The sequence below is a fragment of the Monodon monoceros genome, unplaced genomic scaffold, assembly GCF_005190385.1.
Source record: "Monodon monoceros isolate NGI ecotype Baffin Bay Population unplaced genomic scaffold, NGI_Narwhal_1 Super_Scaffold_5, whole genome shotgun sequence".
NCBI classification, from domain to species: Eukaryota; Metazoa; Chordata; class Mammalia; order Artiodactyla; family Monodontidae; genus Monodon; species Monodon monoceros.
Genome location: NW_021703782.1, coordinates 38835944 through 38853859, shown reverse-complemented (window position 1 = coordinate 38853859; position 17916 = coordinate 38835944). Strand labels below are relative to the sequence as shown.

Genomic DNA, 17916 nt, shown 5'->3' with positions numbered 1-17916 from the left:
ACACACACACACACACACACACACACACACACACACACACACACACATACACACACACACACCCCTTGCTTAGCATCCAGAAATCCCTTTTTCATTTTGCCACTTTAGTTACAGGGAGCTTTAGGAAGCAGTAAAAGTAGTGAGAGGAGAGAGGGTGTAGAACTTTGTAGCATCAGTTTTTATTGGCATCTGACCTGAGCTGATTGTCTATCTCATGCCCATGTGAAGAGGTAGAATAGCTTAACAGGGCACCAGGGCAGACACTTTTTGCAGGAAAAGTCATGCATGCAAAGAGGGCAGCTACTGACAGCCTTATTATTAAAGAGCTTTGTTTTTTAAATGCTTCCAAGGTATTGACCCTCAGGTCCCTGTGGTATAAACAGGGTCCTCGACTTGGAATTGCCTACTTGTCAGCCTTATGGGTACCCTTAGCCCATATGAAACATTCCCATAATTTCCAAGCATGTTCAGGGATGCACATGGCTACCAGCTCCCTTCTCACCGTTTCCCCCAATGTTATTTCTTCAAAAAGCCATAATAGCATACTGTCACCGACTCCAGGCTGATCAGCCAGTTGTGCACCAGCCAAAGAGCTTTCTCTTCAGCCTGACTGGTGGTTCTCCCTCTGATCAAAGTGCTAGTGGACAGATGGAATGAAAGGAATAGAAATAAATGCAACTGTTTCCTGATTACCAAGCAACTTCTATGAAAATGTCTTTGAGATTTGAGTTTTTTCAGTAGGACTGGTTTATGAAAAAAGTAAAGTTATCATAATAAAGCAAGGTGTGTACACTACTGGTGATGTTTCACTACAACTTTGTTTTTATCCCTGAGCATATTTGTCTCTGGACGGTAGAGTTAGCTGGGAGAGCCAGAGTCTAAGAATGGACGCAGCTCCATCTCGACCAAATCATTTCCCTGGGTATTTGAGAGCTTCAACAGGAAAACTTCAGAGCAGTGGTTCTCAAGCAGGGGTGATTTTGCCCCCGGGGGGACATGTGGTGATTTCTGGATACATTTTCAGTTGGGCTACTGGTATCTAGTGGGTCAGGTCAGAGGTGCAGCTAAACATCCTACTTTGTACAGGACAGCCCCCAACAATAAAGAAGCGTCTGCATTATAGTCATCTTTGATTTCTACACAGTTTTCCAGACCTAATGGTGGCTGAGTGTACCTGAAGGTTCTGGGAAGCAGAGGGGGGACAGTTGTTTCTGAAGAGGTGTAACAGAAAGGGATCACTACTCTTTACTTTCTTCCCAGAATATGCTTCCAAAGACGACCACAGGGACTTTGCTGGGGAACTGGAGGTGCTTTGTAAACTTGGACACCACCCAAACATCATCAATCTCTTAGGAGCGTGTGAACATCGTGGTAAGATGCTCTTTTCCTGTCTTTCCTGCCAGATTGTTTTTTTTTTTAAAAAAAAAACCAGGCACATTCCATATTGAAATTAGGAAAGACAGTCATGTAAGACTGTTATCTATTTTTTTTTAAGTTGCAGTTTCAGGCTGAATGTCTGGTCCCATTAATAGATCGTGCTGAGATTTAGTATCTTTTTGAAGGTAGATCCCAAGGCTGAATCTTTTGGCCTCTGATGTGGTCCAGCTATTACTGCCCCAAAAGATCCACGGCTCCTACATGCCTCTACCTTTGCTAATCCAGAGGTTTTCTCAGCTACTACTAAGTGGATTGAGGCAGCCCTCAGCACCAGGAAGAGTGAAGTAGATTTGTTCTTGTTAGTCGCCTACCTTTTCATTTTCCCTCCAAACCCAAGGAACTGATATTCTGAATGTTAAATCTGTGAATGCCATTAATCTACTGTAATGTGAAAGCACTGGTGATGCTTAGGTTAAAATAATAATAAGCTTATATCTAATAGCATCAATACTTTGTTTTTATCCAGAACAATGTCCTGTACAATAACACTGAAGTTTTACAACTATCCTATGTCACACATACTCTTAAGTCCAACTTATATGATTAATTCAAGTATTTATTGAGTATTTCCTATTGTAATGCGTGTAATTAGCTGTGAATGAGTAGGTAACAAGAAATCTTTCATGGCTTTACCTCTGCTTGCTACCTGGGTTTGTAGGTCTAAATCTATGCTTAATCTTAACTTCTCATGGAAAAATTTGCTCCAACAAAAAAGCTCCACACAGTAATTATTTACAAACTTGACAACCTCTTGTTGACTTTGCAGCACAAATACCAACAATGGAAAAGAGACTACTTCCTTTTCCTCAATTTATTAAACTAAAAATACTGGTACTTCAAACAATATGTCATTCTGTGATCCAATAAGGGTGTAATTCTGAAAGCCAGATCATGTCTCTTAGGTTAAATAATGAAGTCATGACATTTATTTTTGAGCTATTTCCTGAGAACAGTAATCAACATCGGACAGCAGTAAATGAAAGTTAAAAAAAAAAGAAAAAGAAACCGACAACAGCAGAAGAATGTACATCTTTTAAAATTTTGCTCTCTCGTCACATTATTGGTTGGCTCTTAAAATTTATAATTCAGTAAAGAAGTGAGAAAGCACATTCATACCAGAATTGAAGTATATCTTTCTTTATCGTACAACAAGATTGAGTGCTAGATTTTTTTGTTGTTGAGAATTTCACTTTCTTAGAATATCTTTGAAGTTTACATTCATTCAACATTAAAAAAAAAACAAATAATTCACCTTTAAAAGACAGTAAAACCACTTTACTTTTCATGGGCTCCAAAGATCAATGTTTTTATCAAAGCAGCTTACATTTTATTAAAAAGGAAAAAGGAGAAAGCAATTTGGAATAAAAATAAGACACTGCACCATAGTTTCCTCTAGGAACTATTTTGTTTTATTTTTTTCCTAAAAGGTTGAGTTTTCTGGTTTCTGGTGGCAAAAATGCAATCCCTGACACTAGACTCTGCTGACTAGTGACCTACTGAGCAATATAGTGACTTGTTCCAGATTTTAGGGAGGAGCAGAAGGCACGAGAGAGAGAAAGTTACCTGGTGTGGGTCCTTCTGCTATGGATATTTAATCATTGTTTTTTGATTAAAAAAAAATAACCTTGGGCTTCCCTGGTGGTGCAGTGGTTGTGAGTCCGCCTGCCAATGCAGGGGACGCGGGTTCGCGTCCCGGTCCGGGAGGATCCCACATGCCGCGGAGCGGCTGGGCCCGTGGGCCATGGCCGCTGAGCCTGTGCGTCCGGAGCCTGTGCTCCGCAACGGGAGAGGCCACAACAGTGAGAGGCCCGCATACCGAAAAAAAAAAAAAGAAAAAAAAAAAACCCTCAGGAAAAGCTAGATTCATACTGGAATAACATGCCTGGCTCATATTAGGTTCTTGATATTCAATATTGATTGAATAAAAAAATGAAAGGTGATGTGGACTAGCTGTCTTCGATCGTCTGGAAGCAAATGCTTTGATTTCATTCTACTAGTGTCACCGAGTAGGTGACAGGAAGCCCTCTATGTTTGGTAGAGGTGGGGAGGGGAACCCCGAGAGCAAGCACTTTAAGTATTGCAGGAATGATGTCACTTGCCTTCCTCCTGGCCCCAGCATTACCGAGGTTGATACCACTAGATGTGTAGCTTTACGATAAAACAGAGGTTTATAAGCGTTTCCCGAGAATCATAGCACATCTCAGAAATATCACGGCAGCTTAGGGTTACTGATAAAGTGGTGCTCTCTCCCTTCCCGCACAGGGTACCTGTACCTGGCCATCGAGTATGCCCCCCACGGCAACCTCCTTGACTTCCTGCGCAAGAGCCGCGTGCTGGAGACAGACCCCGCGTTCGCCATCGCTAACAGCACCGCCTCCACACTGTCCTCCCAGCAGCTCCTCCACTTTGCAGCAGATGTGGCCCGGGGAATGGACTACTTGAGCCAAAAACAGGTTCGTACTGAGGACCTTGCTTTGGACATCTTTCCTCTGAAATTCTCTCTGGAATCAGAGTTTAGATAAGTTTGTACATTTGTTTTTGGTCGCTCTCTCTTCCTTAATTCCTTCTTATAATCTTCTAACTTTCATATCTTTGCTAATATTCCATCTCTTTATATAGAAGTTCATGCCCAACACTGACGGTATGTTTATCTAGTGACTCTCATCATGTATATTTGGTGAGGTGCCTTCACCGATCTTAGCTTGGCCTGGCTCTAAATAATGCACAATAGCAGAGGCCATTCATGGCAACTGGAAGATTTCATGACCTGGTTTTTCTCCCAGGTTGCTCCTCCAGAGACATGTGGGTCATTCGGCAGAATCCACTCACTGAGCATTTAGGAGAGGAACTTTAAGGGAACTGGATTCTGGTGACTTTTGAAAACCCCTTTTCACACTGACCTCTCTGTTTCCCAAAGCTCTTGCCCCTAGGCAAGAAACGAAATGGAGTGAAAAAGCAAATGCGATGCTGAAAATACATGATTTTTCTTTTTTTAATTTCAGTTTATTCACAGGGACCTGGCTGCCAGGAACATTTTAGTTGGTGAAAACTACGTAGCCAAAATAGCCGATTTTGGATTGTCCCGAGGTCAAGAAGTGTATGTGAAAAAGACGATGGTGAGTTCAGAACAGATGCTGATGAGATCCTTTCCGGGGCACCCCTCCCTCTCCTGATGTCGTTTCTCTTAGAATACCATCTTTCTGTGACGACTGAGGCCTCTGACCATTTTCCCCATTGGATAATGCCCTGGCCCAGCAAACATCCTTTCTAATTTTTGATTCCTAAAATGACTGGAGGGTCCACATTTACCAATGAAGAAGGCCCTGTCACATGTGGCCAAGTAATTGAACGCGCAAGCCTAGTGCTGCAGGGACACAGGTCTAAATCCAGCCCAGACCCTGAGGTCTGGTCTCACTCAGAAACCTCTGGAGAGCTCCCACAGTCCCCTTTTGCACAGCAAACTTTGGAGGGGGATAAAAGACACTTAATATACCTTCTAAAACATCAAGGAAATCAATTAATGAGGTTCCTAAATCACAAGGATGCTCTAGAGAGAAACTCATAACTTCTAAATGCTCATATAAGATTTCCCTCTTTGCCAAAAGTTCTCTGCTCACTCTTCAAGCCCCAATCAAATCCACTTTCACCTAATGATACCTAGTCTCCTAAACATTCATATTTTATCTTCAAATACAAGCTCCCGGGAGAACCTCACCACAGTGTTAGAAGAGAGAAGCTGGACTCATTCTGCTACTTTTGTCCACCCTAGAATCATAAAGCCCGGGACATGCCACATTCCTGGACATTAGTGCTGTGCCGACAACATGCCACCACCCTCTGCTTTCCCTGAGCGGGTGGGCAATGCAGAGTGTTGGGCGTGACACAGCCTGTAGTCTTTGCACGTGTTGGGTAGGTCCAGTCCACTGGCCTGGCTCTCCTAGCATTACCTGGGCTCAGCTTTCTTGGGATGACTCCAGTTCTTATAACATATAGAGGGTCCTTTTACTTTTGTGGGTACCAAATTGCCTCCTAGCAAGGCTCAGGCTTCTGTGTTTATCCTCAAGCTCAGGTTTCCTTTCTCTTCAATATACTTATTTTAGTTACTGACAAGATAACACAGAAATAATACTCAAGAATGCTTTCTAGAGGAAATGGTCCACAGTTCACAAACTGGTGAAAACAGCACCGCTGTTTATTCTTTACTTATTGCCTTCCACAGGCATACATTCTTTTCCATAGTTACAATCATAGTGAACCTAACCACTTTGGAACTTTCCACTCCCTTTTTGGATGAGGTTTCGAAGTTAGTCTCCTTTGGTTCTTAGAGACCACCATGCCCCTGGTCCTGTATACTTATTAACATCAGTACTTTTTGGAAGCCAGAGATGCCTCCCTGAGGGCTGGTTTCCAGGCAATATTTTTTTTTCCCCTAAACTCTTCAGATTTGCCCCACTCAAAACAGACGTTTCTCTGGGAAGGAGCTGGGCTGGTCTTAAAGAAGCAGGACCTACCACCACTCATCCATCTACTCTGGCTCTCCCCACTCCTCCTGGGAGCATCCTCCTTAGAATCCTCTTATCTCCATCACAGAATCCCTCTCCTTCCTTCACTCTGGCGTGGGTGGGGCAGGGATTTGCCCCAGATGAGGGGAAAGAGAGGTTAACACAGTTTAGCCCCGTAATCCACGCATCTTATTTGGTTGCTTTCCTTAGCCCCCCAAAGCTAAGGTTGGTTTGCTCGGCATTTCATCAAGGGTAGGGATTTCTGTATCTTGGGGAACTTAGGAGGAGTGCTTAGAGGGGCAGAGCACTGGTAGGGCTCAAGTCTATCTCCCAGTGGAAGGGCAAAGTGTGCAGTGGCAGCATGGGGTCTGGGGAGGAAAAGGACAGGGTGAGGGTAGGGGAAGAAAAGAGAAGGAATTGGAGAAGAGCAAGCTCCCTGCAAGAAGGGTGCAGTATAGCAAGACACCACCAGAGGGCAGAGGAGCCACTTTCTCGGGCCCTTTTTTTTTTTTTTTTTGCGGTACGCGGGCCTCTCACTGTTGTGGCCTCTCCCGTTGCGGAGCACAGGCTCCGGACGCGCAGGCTCGGCGGCCATGGCTCACGGGCCCAGCCGCTCCGCGGCATGTGGGATCTTCCCGAACCGGGGCACGAACCCGTGTCCCCTGCATCGGCAGGCGGACTCTCAACCACTGCGCCACCAGGGAAGCCCTGGCCTATTATTTAAGTCAGAGATTTTCAATTCCTGTTGCACCTAGAGTCGTCCGGGGAAATTTAAAAAAATACAGATGCTGAGTCCTGCGGCTTAGGTATTCTGATTCAATTATTCTGGGGAGGGCATCCTGCATCAGTTTGTTTTTTTTTTTAATTCCCCCAGGTGATGCTAATACTGGAAGTGTTGCAAACTAACGTACTTAAGTGATTTGGGGTTTTACTCTCATTGATTAATATATCAATCCCGTCAGCATGGATTTATTTATTACTATAATGTTTCATGCTTGTGCTAGGTTTGGGGATAATATTCAGACACAGTATTCTCCTTCAAAGAGCTCAGAGACACATAATGAACAATCATAACAGTGGATGAGGCTAAGGAAAGTGCAGGTGCCATGGGAACTCAGAGGAAGCACACTGAAGCTTTACAGTAAATGTCAAATAGATATTGGAGATGTAAGAATGAGGTGGATGACCTGGAGGATGTGGTATATATAAAAATCGAGAGGCAAAGGAAAGCATGGAAATTTTGGCCACTAAGTAAATTCAGTATGGCTGGAGTGTGATGCAGAAAAGAGGGAGAGTTAAAATGCAAGGCTGGAACTTTCCAAGGGAGTGGAAAGTTCCAAAACGGTTAGGTTCACTGTGATTGTAACTATGGAAAAGAGTGTATGCTTGTGGAAGGCAATAAGTAAACACTAAAATGCAAGGTTGGAGTTAAAACGCAAGTGGGGATAAGGTCCTGAAGAGCTTTGGATGCCAGATAAGGATCTGGGGACTCACCTAAGCATTGGGGATCTTGTGACAACAGCGACATTAAAGAACATTAAGGAAAGGAACCACATGGTTGTACTTGCCATTTAGAGTGATTGTGGTGTGGAGAACAGGTCACTAGGGGGTGACACTAGAGGCTGGGAGGTCCGTGGAGAGGTGGCTTCATCAGGCAGCAGGTGGTGGTGGCCGGCACCAAGGCGATAGCAGTAGGGACAGACACATGCGGGCAGATCCAAAAGCAGTCAAATAAAAAAAAAAGGAAGAAGTGTGCATGGAAATCAGTCATTGGGAAGTCCGGGGTCCGAGGTCAGCTGGTTGGGAGGAAATGAAAGCAAAGACCAAACAGGAAACGGAGACAACTCTTTCCATTCCATAGCTGTGAAGGGGAAGGGAGAAAAACAGGTGACAGATGGGGTGGGGTGGACATAGAGAGAAGGGAGGCGTGGATGTTGAGGAGGACACTGAAGATGTAGATGTGAGAGAGGATCCTTTTTTAAAAAAAGACTACATTTTTTAGAGCAGTTTTAGGTTCACAACAAAATGGAGAGAAAGGTACAGCGATTTCCCATATGCTCGCTACCCCACACATGCATACCCTCCCCCATCATCAACATCCTCTGGTACCTTTGTTACAGCCAATGGACCTGCACTGCCATGCCATAATCACCCGAAGTTTATAGTTTACGTCAAAGCTCGCTCCCGGTGTTGTACATTCTATGGGTTTGGAGAAACTTATAAGGACATATGTCTTTAATTATGGCATCTCACACATTTTCACTGCCCTAAAAATCCTGTTTTCTGCCTATTCACACCCCAAACCCGACCCCACCCCTAGCAACCATGGATCTTTTTTGAGAAAGGATACTTTTATATGTAAACCTTAAAGTACAGGACAACCATTTGGGATTTACGGTCAGAAAGAGCTTCAAAATAGTGCCAGTAAATAAAGAACTGGGAGAGAATTTCACATTCAGGAATAATCCTTGGGATCCAGGTCAGGGCTGGTCTCATGGAAGGGGAGTCTGGGAGAATGCCTGCTCTGGTTTTGAGGGGGGCTGAGAAAGATCCCCTAAATACTCCTGATTTTGCCCCACCCACTGGCTAATGTAAGCTGAAATGCCACTGTTAGAGCTTGGACAGATCTCTGGGAGGGAGGGATCCATCTCTCAGTAGGGTTCATGTATTCCTGGGGTGGGTCGAGAGGAAAGGAACCCAAATTCATAGCAAATTTGAGGAAACTAGGAATAAAACTCAGAAGTCAAACTTCACGTTTTCCAGTCCACATCTCATTTTCCCCAGCCTGGACTCAATAAGCCAAGAAATGGGGCAAACCTGGAGGGAGTTGGGGCCAGGCACCCAAAGGGTGGGCAAGTGTCTCTCACCCTGTCTCCAAACCCAATGCACGTGGCACTGGCTAGAAGTCATCACCTCCTCTGTGAGTCACAGGCACACTCTTCCCTTTGGCCTGAAATGCTCTTTCCTCCCCCATCCACCTGATGGTGCCTACACATCTTACAGAACCGAACTCATGTGTGCCCTCCTCTGGAAACTCCTGCACAATCCCCTCCAGGCAGACGCGGTCTCCTGGCGTCACTTTAGCCTTTCCTGCACTACAGCTTACTTCTCAGTTCCTAGGCCCGTCTCTCCTTTCAGACCTCTGAGTGCCTCTGACAGCCACAAAGGGAATAACTGAGTGACTAGCAAAAGGACACACATGGGCTTCCCTTGTGGCGCAGCCGTTGAGAGTCCGCCTGCCGATGCAGGGGACACGGGTTTGTGCCCCGGTCCGGGAGGATCCCACATGCCGCGGAGCGGCTGTGCCCGTGAGCCATGGCCGCTGAGCCTGTGCGTCCGGAGCCTGTGCTCCGCAACGGGAGAGGCCACAACAGTGAGGGACCCGTGTACCACAAAAAAAAAAAAAAAAAAAAAAGGGTGCACACATCGTTATTTTTCTTTATATGAAACTGTGGTATTGGCCCCTTGAGGTAAGTGGGACACTCACACGATTTGCAGGTCTTTGAATTTAAAAGCACACTTGTGGGTGGGACATGGGCAAAACAGTTCCTGAGTCTGCCACGCCTTCTGCCTGGGGACCTCCCCGTGGACTTGGGTGAGCCCCAGCTTCAGGCCAGCAGCGAGCCTTGGGAAGGGGCCCTGTCCAGCCTAAGCGGCATCTCACCTCGTTCTCTCCAGGGACGGCTCCCCGTGCGCTGGATGGCGATCGAGTCACTAAATTACAGCGTGTATACAACCAACAGTGACGTGTAAGTAAAGCCTCCCACTGCTGAGGGATTTTTTTTTTTTTTTGTCCCAGAAAAATACCCATTCGACAGAGGTTTTAAAGAGAAGCAGGAATATCGTATCCGTCTGGGGAATAAAGCTAATCACTAATCCCAGGAAATCCCAGACTAAATGAAACCACAGAGGGGACAGTTTTCCCTGGTGGCAGGCTTTGGGTTTCTTTCTGCATGTCGAGGAGTGACCTCAAGTGGTGAATTCCTCACCTCCAGAGGAGCAAGGGGCATCCCAGCCTTCCCATGGCTCCACTCCCCAGACTGGCCTCAACACAAGGACCTAGATCGGAGGTGGCGGCCCACAGTAGCTGCTGGGGGTCAGAGGTGGCAGGGATGGAAAGCAGGCAGACACAGTGGGCACCATCTCTGCTTGCAGCCTGCGTGACAAGTGTCAGGCTGGCGGGGGATGGAAGGGTTGGGATTGAGGCCTGAGCCCTCTTGCTCAGGTTCCCTCTTTTCAGGAGGAAGAACTGAGTGTTACTGTGTCTTCAGTGTATGCCTTTATATGTTCTCTCACATCATCTCTGCATAACTTTAAGAAATTTGTGTCCCCACTTTTGGAAGAATACACTAAGAGGCCTCAGGAGTTCTAGTCACTTGTCTCAGGTCACACAAGTATCAGGTGGCAGCGATGGGATCCGACACAGGTCTGTCTGGCTTAGAATCTCCTGCTTTCCACCTTGCGTTCTCTACCTAAAGCGAGTGGGAGCTCTGGCAGAGCTAACACTGTTTCCCTGTTATAATCCTTCCATTGGCCGAAGAGGAGATAATGCATGCTGTGTGCAAGGCCCTAGCCTAGGAAACGGACGTGTAACTTTTCCTTTTCTGACATAGGCTTAGTCGCCCTGGCTTTCTGGGCAGCAAGTTGACTGGGCAACGTGCGTGCTGATTATTGGTTTCTCTTTTGTCCCTCTGCAGATGGTCCTACGGCGTGTTACTATGGGAGATTGTTAGCTTAGGTGAGTATCCATGTCTACCTACCAGGTGAGGCTCTAGGCAAAGGGAGTGGGCCCCTCCCGGACTCCTTTACCATATACTTTCAAGGATAATGTGTACTCGGTGCCAACAGAGGCCACTTGGGAAAAGAACCTTACGGGTTTCCATGTTTGAGTGTGTTTACTCCCGTGGTTCTCTTTATGAAAGCCCTGTGTCTAATGTCATATTTAATACTAATAACCTGATGGTCAAGAACTTCATTCTGAGTTGTCTCTGCTTGTGCACAGATGTCACAGAGCTGTCATAAGTTTACTTCTATAACTTGAAGACAGTATATTATGAAAAGACATTTTCTAAGGCCATTTAATACCATGTGAAAATGTGCATGCCAAAAACCAGAAAAAATTCCCATAATCCATTTTATAAATATTACACATGAAAAAAACTGGGAGGACTACACAGGATTTAAAAAATGTAGTTTTTTTTCTGCATTAGTTTTTGTATTTTCCACAATAAACATGTATTGCTTTTCTAATTAACATTGATAGATAAAATAGGAATTGCATAACATAAATACAGACTTCCAATTAGGAAAAAGATCCATGTCATTGGTACAGTAGACGTGCTGTGTGTAGACAGGCTTGGGGAAGAGGAATAGCACGGGAAGGAAGGAGACTGTGGTGGATCCTCTGCGCTAAGGAGACGCCGCACGGGAGCACGGTCTGTAGCCGAAGTCCAGCTGTGACGTGCGGTAGGCTTGCTCCGGAGGAAGATCACACCGGGCGCTCAGCATTGCTTGACACACCCCCTCTTCCTCCCAGCCCCTTGGCTGTATAGCCTCAGGGCAGGAGATGCTGCCTTCTGCATCCGAGGGGGCTTAGGGCGCACCGTTTCCTGTCTTCCAGGTGGCACCCCTTACTGTGGGATGACGTGTGCAGAACTCTACGAGAAGCTGCCCCAGGGCTACAGATTGGAGAAGCCCCTAAACTGTGATGATGAGGTGTAAGTCAGGCCTCACCCGGGGCCATTTTATCCTAACTTTCCCCCTGTACCTTTCTTGGACTGACTCTAATGAAGGAGCTATCTGATACATACACATATGTTTATCTATATGTACACACACGTGCACACACACGCACACCCCAGATAGTCAGAAACAAGGGGGTTCTTGAAATTAAGACTGTGATGCAATGGGCAGGGAATAACAGCTTTCTAGGCATAGAAATCCAGGAGGAATTTAAGGTGATGATTCTTGGTTGAATCTTAAGGTTGAAATGAGAAAGGGCAACAAAGTCAGAAAAGGTCTGAAATAAATTCATGAAATTATCCACGAATAAATGTATGAAACCTTGAGGCTAACTTTGGGGCCAGAGATTTCAGAGCTGTTATATTAAGGAAGACAGATTTTTCTTCATAAAATCTTACTTCTATGAGGATTATTTTCCAGGAATAAGTATTCTTTTCAGGGGAATAATGATTATCTTTAGTGATGTTGCCATTCCCAGAATTAAGCAATGTAGTTGCTGCCTAACTGGCATGATTTGAAGAGTGCAAGGCTCTAGGCTGAGCAAGTAATTTATCATCCAAACCAAGCCACTTCTAAGAGTGAAATAGGGTGTTATTATTGTTATGGTACAAGAGATATAAAACTAGACCATCCTGGGAAAACCTGGATACACTTGAAACATCACTGGACAAAGTCCCTAAAATTCCACCTTTTGAGATTCATTCCATAAGGAGGGATATTTTCAGCCCTTATGAAACTTCGGTTAAAGTACAAACTGTTCTATTGATAGAATCTCTGACACCCCAGGCTGATGGCTGAGAGCGCTCTGTGCACTACAGTTCCCCTGAGTCACTTGGTCAGCGTGTGAAATCTTGAGCCCCATTGCCAGACATGATTCTGTACATCTAGGGTGGGTCCCAGGAATCTGCATTTTAACAGTACAAGTAGTTCTGGCCACATTTGAGAAAGTGCTGACTTAGACCAGCACTCCCTAAACTATGTGGAAAGTGTGAGACGTAAATGACACAAGAGTTCTGTGATCAGTTATGTCTGGGAAGCTTCTAGGTTAAACCTGGTTAAAAAGGTTGTTTGTTTTTAATGGAATGACTTCTCACGATTTTCCTGGGTCGATCCCTAAGAGGAAGATGCGATGGGTGGCATTTTGCAAATTTATTTGAGCACGGGGCCATTTAAAAAAAATAAAACACTGACATTTTGAGAGGTGTGGTATTCCACGGGACATGCTGCCCTAGACATGTAACTCAGTTCTCTCCAGATAATCAGAATAGCTGAGACCAAGATCCTGTGGTAATGGTACCTAAAGCAGGCACTAGATCTACTGGGAGAAGAAAGGGGACTTGGATGGGGAGATGGGAGGCCTAACAGAACCTTCCTAGGTGCCGTACTTTTGTCTTTTACTGGCTAAGCATGATGACCATGCGTTCGGTGGCTACATTCTCTTTTTTGCAATACCCTACACGAGGCTGTGCCCAGGCCTGAAGCACAGTTGTAGACTTAACCCTTTCACTGTTTTCAAAGGTATGATCTCATGAGACAATGCTGGCGGGAGAAGCCTTATGAAAGGCCCTCATTTGCCCAGATCCTGGTGTCCTTAAACAGGATGTTAGAAGAACGAAAGGTGAGTATGGAGATCAAAGCAGGGGTTCTTTAAGTAGAATTCCTCATGTGTCCATTGTGGTTAATAAAAAGTTGATACAAGTCAACAGGTTCCCCTGAGCATGACCCTAGGTGCTATAGGGACATAAAAGGTGTGGACCCAACTTTGAGGAAGTTACAATTTTGGAGGAAATAAGATTCCTATATAAGATACAGTCACACACAGTAGAACAACATATAGAACTAGCTTATTCGAGCTCGAAGGAATCTTAAATCTCATGAGTCATACAGCCTGACCCTTTAATTTTATAGAGGAAGAAACAGACTTAGAAGGGTGAAAAGTGACTTGCCCAAGGACAAACAGCAGGTAGACAACAGAGCGTGGTCTACAGGTTACTATGGGGAGGGTCAGGAATTCTATCATAATTTCTAGAAAGTAGTTGACTATACAGATCTGAGGTTCGAAAGACAAATCTAGGTTAGGGAAGTAGATGTTGAACGTCATCAAAACCCAGCTGGTAATTAAACCAAAGATGTGGGTGAGGTCACACAGCAGGAGATGAGAAGCAGACAGAGAAAGGGGCCTTAGAGGATGTGGGGCATGTCAGGAGGGACGAAGCCGGAGACTGAAACAAGTGAGAGGAAGCAATCTTACTTGCAGAAGTCAAGGGATGCTTTTCGGGAAGAAAGTTGTTAAACACAACAGAGGGAATGAGGATAGAAAACTACCCCCCGAGTATCTGCATTTGAGTTGAAACAAGCTAAGGAAACGGGATATTACTGTAACTGCCCCTGGCGGAGGCAGGACTGAGCCAGTTTGTCTCTGAACCACTCTTGTTCTTCTAGACCTATGTGAATACCACGCTTTATGAGAAGTTTACCTACGCGGGAATCGACTGTTCTGCCGAAGAAGCAGCCTAGGACAGACCGTCTTCAGCTGTATATTCTGTTTCCGCTTCACCGGCATGAGAGACCCTTGAGACTTTGATGCCAAGCAAGCAAGCCTCTGTCAAGAGAGGTGACATGGAATATGGACGTGTATATAGATTGCTGTCTGTCTGGGACATTCACCGTAAGACCCCTGTGTGTGAATCTATAGTACCCTCTTTTAGGACTGTATATACTGTTTTGAGTAAGAATGTGCTGGAATCAGAATGCCTGTTTGTGGTTTCATATGCAATAATATATTTTTCTAAAAACATGGACTTTACAGGAAGGTGTGAGAGTACAATTACTGTAGTGCATAACTCATTGTCCCAGATATTTTTGATATTTACCTATATATTGGATGTTATGTTTTGCTGTGTAGAAGAAAATATTGTAAACCTGACCCTGATAGCACAGGTGAGAAAAGCAGGGGAAATGTATGAGTTCTTACAGGACATGGATTTAAGTCTGTACCTAAGCGATATAAAAGAGCTTCTTCTATCTCTAAATTTTCCCCCTCACCTGTAGAAGCCACCCCAATTTCATTCCATAATTTGACAACTTTGTCAGGTGTTTCCAGAGCCCACAAGTCAGTCCAGAATGCTAACACTGAAAAACAGATTTAAATCTCGTTCCTTAGAAGCCTAAGAACTTTGAGAGAAGTATAAGTTTGATAAATTAATAGGATTTAGTTTTAGTTTCTTTGATAACATTGATGTGTTTATTAAGAAATTAAAATAGGAAGCTTGGAGTTAGTTATATTTGGGAGACATGTGACATCATACCAGATTAACATCCCTACCTGTATTGCACATTGTAAAAAGTTTTAGTTTTGATCATTTGTGAGTTTACCGTTTATACTGTAGGCACATGCTACACTGAGATCATATAGTAAGTGAATAAATGTCTTGCCTACCCATTTTGTCCAGGAATGTGTCTCATAGGTATTGCCAAACGTCTGTATTATACTTTTGAGAAAAACACCTTAAACACCTTAAATTATCATCCTCTACCTTGTTGGTAATATGCAGAGAGCAGTGGGTGGGTATATGCCACCAGACATATCTCAAGCTCACAAGCCTAGAAACGTCTTCCAGAAGTATCCTACTGTCTAATCTGTTTTCTTGCACCTCTGGTAGTATTCCAATGTGAACTGAGGGCTTAGAACTAGAATCCCTTTTAATTGTGCTGCAATGTTAATAGTTCACCATACGGCATAATGTTCCATATTCCTGCCATCTGCTCAACTTTTATGCATCAGAAACAATGACCAGGAAACTGTATTTGTCCCAAACGCTCTTCATCCACAACAGCATATGCAGTGGAGACACAACAAAAGCAAGACTGCTGTCGCAGCATTTATTTCATCAACTAAGTAGGGGATCAAATGAAGAGCCATTGAAAGTAGATCCAAATATATATATATACACTATTTATATATATATATATATATATATATATACATACACTATTTATATATACATATATATGTATCTATATACATATATATGTATACATATATACATATATATATAAATAGTTCCTTTTTGCTTTTTACCCAAATGTTGAGATACTCCTGACAGCTCTTGGTCTGCATGTACATGGAACTGAACAAGAACAAGGATCTGAAAAATGTAGATGATAATGTCTTCAAATTTTGCGTGTGGCTTTGGAATACACAATAACAGCTGCTTTTTCTATAACAGCCTGACCTTCTTGATTACATATATTTAAAATACTTTAAATTTACATCATTACAAATTTACTTCACGTCAGGTGTAAGAGATGACTAAGGAAGTACTTACGGTATCAAGAAAAAGGAACTGGACTTCCCTGGTGGCACAGTGGATAAGAACATGCCTGCCAATGCAGGGGACACAGGTTCGAGCCCTGGTCTGGGAAGATCCCACACGCTGTGGAGCAACTAAGCCCATGCGTGACAACTACTGAAGCCTGCGTGCCTAGAGCCCGTGCTCTGCAACAAGAGAAGCCACCACAATGAGAAGCCCGCACACCGCAAACAACGAAGAGTAGCCCCCGCTCGCTGCAACTAAAGAAAACCCACACACAGCAACAAAGACCCAATGCAGCCAAAAGTAGATAATTAATTAAAAAGAAAAAAGAGAAAGGAATTCAGTGATACTTAAGATTTACTTGTAAATTCAAAGTACCAGAGCAGCAAACCTGAGGTGTTCTTACCAAGGGCACATCATCACCATCAACTTGAATTTACTCCTGGCACAGAGACCATACGATTGACAGCTCTGGGTCTCGTCCCTACCCTTGGCAGAGAAACCTTTGTAGCTTTGTAGCATGTTAGCGGCATTAATATTAAAGATTCATACTTACTCAGAGGTCAGTAGTCAAACTGAATAAAGTCATGTCATTTCCATGGGCCAGTTTCCACATTATCAAAAAGCAATTAAGAAGGAAAGAACCAACGCCTTAAAGGAAATTAGACAATTCCAGTACTGGGTATATCGATTAGATTTCAGTGTGTTTAGAAGAGCCATAGGACACTGCCTTAAAAAAAAAAAAAGTCAGTGAGTTGTTGATATCAAAATCAAGTAAGAATACACTAGTTAGATTAAAAACACATTACACAATAGCCAAATGACCAGAACTTTTATGTTAATAGTACACTGAAAAGTTTACATTTACTTCCATAGATTTTGTGAGGAAAATCTCCACTTCTATTTCTATACAGATGATCTAAAGAAGACTTACAATTTTGTTAGGTAAAGATGTTTCTATCTCCAAGCAGTATAATGGTTCTAAGTATTTAGAGAGAAAAAGGAATTTAAGTAACCTGAGAAACGACCTTTGTGAAAGTCCTGGACCCATTACTTCAACTTCAAACCATCTTCCGCTGTTATTTGTACATTGCCTATGAAGATGAGTCAAATTCCAAAAAACCTAATTCCTTCCCCCGCTCTTCCCCGGTCACAACTTTAGAAATCACTGTGGAAATTTAACCTTTAAAATGTAATAAATAGACCTCAACAGTGCTTTTCCTTCTCCTCTTCTCTTCGAAAGTGTGGAGAAACCTCATGTTATTATAGACCAAACTCTACTGCCAGCAGTGGAGGCCAAGTAGTCACGGAAGCAATGCAGAGGTTTAAGATATTCTTGGGCAAAGTGGTTACTTCTTTCCTTTCAGGTCGTCTTTTACCTTCCAGAGTTCCATGCAGGCAGTTGCATTTTCACTTGAATTGTGACCTCCAAATAGTATAGAATATAAAATAGCACATTAGACGTAGACAACTCTGTGATGTTACCCACGGATGGTCTCAAAACGAAGTCTTTGAGTTTGAAACAAAATTACCACTGGCCACTTATCAATATTTCATTATTTCATACCTAGAACAACCCCTACTGGTTGCTTTAGAAATGTTTTACATAAATCCAGATGAACAAGCATCTCCCTTTTTCTATGTAACCTGTCCTCAGCCATGTGGTCACTACATTGCTATGACTGGATAGCACATCAGTACCTTCTCCATGAACCTCGTTTCCAGGGAGATACACCAACAAAGTGACAGGTACCACTGAACGACAGAGATCTGACAAGAAGCCAGAAATAAGGGATGCGAGAAAAAGTACACCTCTCTAGACAAAGAGTGACCTTAGATACAAAATGACATAGTTTTAAAAAGTAGATGGGACTTCCCTGGTGGCACAGTGGTTGAGAGTCCGCCTGCCAATGCAGGGG

General features: G+C 43.7%; 2 protein-coding genes across 6 annotated transcripts in view; one reads left to right on the top strand and one right to left on the bottom strand.

Annotated features, from left to right (window-relative positions):
- The window catches only part of TEK (TEK receptor tyrosine kinase), a 103730-nt gene extending 88607 nt beyond the window's left edge, over nt 1-15123 (top strand). For 2 of the 3 annotated variants that reach the window (XM_029202110.1, XM_029202109.1), the window contains 8 exons: nt 1261-1371; nt 3700-3890; nt 4440-4553; nt 9618-9688; nt 10637-10677; nt 11560-11656; nt 13200-13299; nt 14124-15121. In XM_029202110.1, coding sequence (XP_029057943.1) covers nt 1261-1371; nt 3700-3890; nt 4440-4553; nt 9618-9688; nt 10637-10677; nt 11560-11656; nt 13200-13299; nt 14124-14198 — 800 coding nt within the window. In that variant the 3' untranslated portion in view covers nt 14199-15121. Of the gene's footprint in view, nt 1-1260; nt 1372-3699; nt 3891-4439; nt 4554-9617; nt 9689-10636; nt 10678-11559; nt 11657-13199; nt 13300-14123 lie in introns of all 3 variants that reach the window. The other variant, XM_029202108.1, reaches the window with a different exon arrangement.
- Nucleotides 3848-17916, bottom strand: part of LOC114883893 (RNA exonuclease 1 homolog) — a 28745-nt gene continuing 14676 nt past the window's right edge. Inside the window, exons 7-8 of one of the 3 annotated variants that reach the window (XR_003790720.1) lie at nt 16010-17423; nt 3848-3938 (exon numbers count right to left, since the gene is read on the bottom strand). Coding sequence is in view for 1 of the 3 variants with exons in the window: in XM_029202111.1 (XP_029057944.1) it covers nt 17347-17423 (77 nt within the window). In the remaining 2 variants the exon portion in view is untranslated. Of the gene's footprint in view, nt 3939-15710; nt 17424-17916 lie in introns of those variants that run through there. The other 2 variants (XR_003790721.1, XM_029202111.1) reach the window with 2 other exon arrangements.